Source organism: Apium graveolens, chromosome 2 (genome assembly GCF_009905375.1).
Source record: "Apium graveolens cultivar Ventura chromosome 2, ASM990537v1, whole genome shotgun sequence".
Classification (NCBI taxonomy): Eukaryota; Viridiplantae; Streptophyta; class Magnoliopsida; order Apiales; family Apiaceae; genus Apium; species Apium graveolens.
The window spans coordinates 273,879,597-273,886,583 of NC_133648.1; the positions used below are offsets into that span (position 1 = coordinate 273,879,597).

The 6,987-nt window shown below is 32.8% G+C and overlaps 1 protein-coding gene across 1 annotated transcript; it reads right to left on the minus strand.

Moving 5' to 3' along the window:
• Nucleotides 1–1,393: 1,393 nt before the first annotated feature.
• LOC141701008 (uncharacterized) lies at nt 1,394–3,001 on the minus strand. Its single transcript, XM_074504656.1, has 3 exons — nt 2,239–3,001; nt 1,846–1,923; nt 1,394–1,794 (listed from the first exon to the last, which is right to left on the minus strand). The coding sequence occupies exons 1-3, from the start codon at nt 2,999–3,001 to the stop codon at nt 1,394–1,396; spliced, it is 1,242 nt and encodes a 413-aa protein (XP_074360757.1).
• Nucleotides 3,002–6,987: the final 3,986 nt, after the last annotated feature.

Sequence of the window (6,987 nt, forward strand, 5' to 3'; positions counted from 1 at the left end):
CCTGCACCAAAGAATAGAAACATTATTGGAATAAAATGGGTGTTCAGGAACAAGATGGATGAAAATGGTATAGTTACCAGAAACAAGGCAATGTTGGTTGTAAATGGCTACTCACAAGAAGAAGGAATTGATTATGATGAAACTTTTGCTCCAGTTGCAAGACTTGAAGCAATAAGGATTTTTCTAGCATTTGCTGCACATTCAAATTTTAAAGTGTATTAAATGGATGTCAAGAGTGCCTTCCTAAATGGTAAGTTAGAAGAAGAAGTTTATGTGCAACGGCCACCTGGCTTTGAAGATCCAGAATTTCCAAATTTTGTGTTCAAATTACTCAAGGCTCTATATGGACTAAAGCAGACACCTAGAGCTTGGTATGATACATTGTCAGAATTCCTACTGAAACATGGTTTTACTAGAGGTACTATAGATAAGACTCTCTTCTACAAGAAACATGGTGAAGATATGATCCTAGTTCATATCTATGTGGATGATATCATCTTTGGTTCTACAAATGAAAAGCTTTTCCAAAGATTTTCTAAGATCATGCAGAGTAAATATGAAATGAGTATGATGGGGGAATTAAGTTACTTTCTTGGACTACAAGTCAGTCAAAGAAGTGATGGAATCTTAATCGGCCAAACTAAGTATGTTAAGGACTTATTGAAAAAGTTTGGTATGGTTGATTGTTCACCTGCTTCTACACCTATGTCTACAGCAACAAAGTTGAGTGTGGATATATCAAGCTATAGAGGAATGATTGGATCATTGCTTTACTTAACTCCAAGTAGACCAGACATCATGTTTGTAACATGTCTATGTGTAAGATTTCAAGCTAATCCAAAAGAATCATATTTGATGGCTGTAAAGAGGATTTTCAGATATTTGAACGGGACTCCAAACTTGGGATTGTGGTATCCTAAGGGAACTGGTATTGAAGTTGTTGGCTACACAGATGCAGATTTTGCTGGATGCAGGGTTGACAGAAAGAGTGCTAATGTAAGCTGTCAATTTCTTGGTCAAAGACTTGTATCCTGGTATAGCAAGAAACGACAATCTATATCAACTTCTACAGCAGATGCTGAATACATAGCTGCAGGAAGTTGTTGTGCTGAATTACTTTAGATTAGAAATGAACTACTTTGAAGTTATTGGCTAGTGTTACAAAAAATTCCTATCACGTGTGACAATACTAGTGCTATAACTATAGTGGCTAATCCAGTTAATCATTCTAGAACAAAACACATTGATGTAAGGTACCATTTTATTGGAGAACATGCTACAAATGGTACCATTGAGCTCATTTTTGTTCCAACAGAAAAACAATTAGCTGACATTTTTACCAAACCTTTGGATGAAACAACTTTCACTAGACTAGTAGGTGAAATTGGAATGTTTAATTCTTTATCCCATTAATTACACGATTAAGCCTATTTGCCAGCAACTTAGAAATAACTTTATATGCAACATTACACAGGGAGATTGGTCTCAAATCATCCATTTGAATTGGACACTTCTTTTTTGGGATTAATACTATGTTTGTGTCTGTAAGGTGACAATCAAGAGAGGCAGTATCAAAAAAAATCTTTACCAGGGATGTGAGATCTTTGCCCAACGTGTTCCAATATTTCTGGTAGAAACAAGGACTCATGCCATCCGGTCCAGGAGATTTTTCCGGATGCATTGAAAATAAAGCTCGTTTAACCTCCTCATCCTCGACTGGCATCAAAAGCTCTAGATTCTGCTCTTCTGTAATCCCCCAATCAACACATTCAATCACTGACTCCCACTCTGTTTCTGCAGACTTAAAAAGAGTTGAAAAATACAGAATCATCAACTCCTACAAACCTGAATTCCAACTTACAAATTGACCATTACTATCCAGAAGAGAGTGAATGGTGTTAGTTTTCCTCCGAATTTTTGTTGCTGCATGAAAAAAAAATCTGTTATTGCTATCACCCTCTCTGAGCCATAATTGTTTACTTCGTTGCTTCTAGAAAATTTCTTGTTACGTATAAGTTTCATGCAATTGCTTGGCTGCTTCTTGGTAGCTCTTTATAGAAGCTGCATCACGTCGACCCTTCATATTTTTAAGAATACGCTTGCTCCATTTTATTCTTATTTTGAAACTGCCTGTAATCTCCTAACCCCAAATCTGTAAAGACTCAGCACACTTAAAAATCTTCTGCTGCAAAGATAGATCCTCATATAATCTTCATGTTTCTTCTACTATTTGCTGACAAATCAGTTCTCGAAGCCACGCATTCTCAAACCTAAACCTCTTTGAAGGAACAATATTGAAGATAATCACTGGCTCAATCATTATAGGACTATGATTAGAAGTCGTGATTTCTAGATTCGTGAGCTGAGCATTTTTAAAGCAATTCATAAAGTTGTAAGAAACGAGGGCTCTATCTAATCTGACTTCGATCCAATCATTTCTGCCATAGCTTTTCTCCCATGTAAACTGATATCCTTTGATATCCATGTCAACTAGATCACAATCTTCGACAGCCTGTCTGAACCCTTGAAGTAACCAGTTCGGGTATTGATGGCCACCCCTTTTATCTTCATGATTAAGGGTGTTGTTCATGTCACAAATTATACACCAAGGAAGCTGTGAAATTTGATGGAGGTGACGAATTAGATCCCATGTAAATCTTCTATTGGCTCTATAAGGCTCACCATAAAGACCAGTAAGCCGAAACTTATCCCACCCCTGTACTGAAACTTCAGTGTCGATGTAATGCTTACTGAAGGACTTCGGATTAACCTCCTCTTTATTTCTCCAAATCAAATCTAATCCACCGCTATTGCCTTGACGCTCTACTGTAACAGCACCTTCAAAACCTAAAATATTCTTCACTATTCTGACTCTATCTTTCTTGCAGAGAATTTCACTTAAAAATATTATATTGGGCTTCTTTTGGAGAACTATCTTCGTTAGAAATTGAACGGCCCACAGGTTCCCAAGCCCGTGGCAATTCCAACTAATACAACTCATAATGCTAGGTGAGCCCCTTCCTGGGTTCCCTCCACTTTTCCGTTTTTTGAACTCATATCTTAATCCTTGTTCACCACATCTTTACTATCCGAGTCCATTCCTATTTCTGTATCCAGGCACATAATTTTATCTTTTCCAAGCCCATCATCAGTTCTTTTTTTATCACATTAATATCTTTCGTTTTAATATTTTTATCCGCTCCGTCAGTTGAGCAGGACAAATTCAAAAATCCATGACTCGCGCCCTTAATATTGTTTTGCATCTTTTCCGCCCCTGACTTTCCTCCCTTATCCCTATTTGCAGGATTTTCTGTTGCAATCTTTCCTCCATGATTTTCTCCTGTTTCCTGATTTGCAGATTTTGTTTCAACCTGTGCTCCACCGTCACGCAGCCAACGTGCGCTGATTTGTTTTACTGGCTTCCTGAAAGGTGCACGCATCCAAGCACCATAAGGTTTCACAATCTCAGTTTCCAGAGTATCGAACAAACAGGAACAAAACTTCTCTGAATGACCAAGTATTCCATATATGAAACAGAACGTGGGTACATTCTCATACTTGAAACTAATCCACACCCATTCTTCCCCAGATTTCCTAAGCTTCATCCTCCATTTTAACGGGGTTGATAATTTCACCGGAACACGAACCCGCAAGTATTCTTTCCAACCTCCTATAAAATTATATGGACAGGATTCGATAAAACTCCCTATATAATTCCCCACTTCTTTGATGACTCTCTCAGACATAAACCCTATACGAAGATCATGTATTTGCACCCATAAATCCAAAGTGTTAAGACTAACACATCTTGGTATATCTCATTCTTTCATTCTCGCTATAATCAGAGTTTTCCTGTTAAAAGACCACAGACTCCCATCCAGGACCCTTTTGATGTCTACTTCGTGGTAGAATTGAAACAAATACAAATTCACGTCCACTTCTTTTATATAAACTCCTTTTCCTGGCTTCCAGATAGCGGCTAATGTTTGTTGCATGGCTTGAAAATTCATTACTCCTTCGCTTAGAAAACGACCAACGAGACATAATTTTGTGTTTTAGTCACAAAATTTGCGTTTTCTCCATCTTCCTCTAACCCTTCCAGGGCCAAACCCCCTTCTTCCTCCTCTTTCAGAGTTATGTCTTGCATTGCTTGAATTAAATGACTCGTTGATGCCATATTGATGAAAATGATAACACAATTGTAAAGAGATGACGAAGTACTTATGACAAAAGGACTTTGCAGAGAGCAAAACGAGTTACCATGTCACAGAGAGAAGACTGGTTAGTTGTAACAACTTAATAATAATTTATTTACAAATGTTAAATTAGGTATCTAATATAATTACAAACTCTTTGAACTACAATTGAACTTAACTTCTAATTGCCCTCAACTTCTTTCTCATCTCTTGTACCGGAAACCAAATACTTCCAAACTTAATTTTAATAATTCATATTTTAATATTAAAAATAATTTATACTTTTAATTCATATTTTAAATCCATCAGTATCACCATACATACAAAAAAATTAATTTTTTTAATTTCAATAATACCTAATTATCATCTTTTATAATTTATTTTTATGTAATAAGCAAATTGCAAATATTATAATCAGCTCGCGCATATACTATAATAATCGGGATGAAGTATAATTTGGTATGCTTTTTCTTAGTTGGGTTTGGTTATCCCTGTTTAAGACCGTCGGATCTTTTTAATCAAGTGATCAATACCATTTGATCCAAATATTAAAAAAATATAGTACTCAAGTTTCTAGATTTGAATCCTTGAAACAACAAATATTATTTATATTATCAATTTACACTACTCAAGCTCTCCCAGGTTCGAATCCCGCCAACATCAAATATATTTACTAAAAATAATATACATTACTCAAATTTCTAGGTTCAAATCTTGCCAACAATAAATATTTATATTATTATTTTACACTACTCAAACTTTCAGGTTCGAACCCCGTTAACAACAAATATTTATATAAATATTTATACATTATCCAAGTTTCAGGTTCGACTTCCGTTAATAATAAATTAATAATATTATTTATAAACGTACGAATAAGATTAATGATTCAAATCTCACCCATTATATACTTTTTAATATTAACAAAAGAATTTTAATATAATTATAATTAATATAAAAAAAATAGTGAAGACACATGCATCGCACGGGTTGTAAAGCTAGTCTATACTATACTATTATAAGCGAAACATGGCTTCGTTTGGTCGGTTGGTTAACGCCATCCTAAAAAGTATATTAACACCTTCCAAAAAATAAAGTTTAAATAAATATAATTTAATTAAAAGAATTAAATCATGTATCTAATATAACTACAAACTCTATGGATTATTATCGAACTTAATTTCTAATCTCACACAACTTGTTTCTAGGGAACCAAACACTTCCAAAATTAATTTTAATAATTCAAATTATAATATAACAAAATAATTAATAAATCAAGAAATTATTAAAAAAATAAAACCAAATCATCTATATACATCAGTGATATTCAAGATTTCCACTTTCCCATAGGTTCCGCACCCACGCAGCGAAACGACCTATACAGGCGGTAGTAGGAGGACTTGGTCGGTTGGTTAACGTCTTTCTAAAAAGTGGTTGGTTAACGTCTTTCTAAAAAGTATGCTAACACCTTACAAAAAACAAAGTTTAAATAAATATAATATAATTAAAAAATTAAATCATGTATCCCATATGGATTATTATCCAACTTAATTTCTAATCGCACACAACTTGTTTCTCGCCTCTTTTATAAGGAACCAAACACTTTCAAAATTAATTTTAGTAATTCAAATTATAATATAACAAAATTATTAATAAATCAAGAAATTATTTAAACAACAATACCAAATCATCCATATACATAAGTGATATTCAAGACTTCCACTTTCATATAGGCTCTGCACCTACGCAACGAAACGACCTATACAGGCGGTAGTGGGACGAGTTTTAAAAATTTTAACTATCTAAATTTTGAATCCTTCAATATTATAATATATAAAAAATAATATGTAAATATATTAACTTCATTAATCTCAATAATATATAATTATTGTCTCTTACAATTTATTTTTATAAAATAATAAGATTAATGTTATAAGCAGTTCCTGACTGTGATAAGAGAAACATTGTTTCGTCTGGCCATTTAGTTAACGTCTTTCTAAAAAGTATGTTAACACCTTACAGAATAATGTTTAAATAATATAATTTTATTACAAAAATTAAATCATGTATCCAATATAAATACAAATTCTATGAATTATTATTCAACTTAATTTCTAATCGCACTCAATTTCTTTCTTACCTCTTTTGTAATTTTAGTAATTCAAGTTATAATGTAAGCAAATAGTTAATAAATCAAGAAAAAATTAAAAAAAAATACCACTTCTACTTTCATGTAGGCTCCGCACGCGTATAAGTGGTAGTAGGACGGATTTTTAAGATTTTAACTATCTAAATTTTGAATTCTTCATTAATATAATACGTATAAAATAATAGGTAAATATATTAATTTTAGTAATCTTAATAATATATAATTATTGCTTTTTATAATTCATTTTAATAACATAATAAAATTACAAATATTATAATCAGTTTGTGTATCGCACGGGTTATAGACTAGTACCATTAAGTACGAGATATTAATAATTTTGGTCGTTGGGTATTTGGGCGCGATTTACGGGCAGGTTTATTTGTAAAAAATCATTAAGGGTATAATTATGTTGAAATGTTATTCTAACTAAAACAATTTAAATTTAAATACAGTTTTGGAGGCTATTAAATTTAAAAATATGTCTCGACCAGGTTCATTACTGTAAGCTTATATTAACAGGACTGATTATATCAATTACATGTTCTAGTTCTAATTAAAACACATGTAGCTATTTTAAATGAAAACATCATTAGAAACAATCTAAAAGTGAAGAGAAGTCTAATAGTTTAAGAAAATGTATTT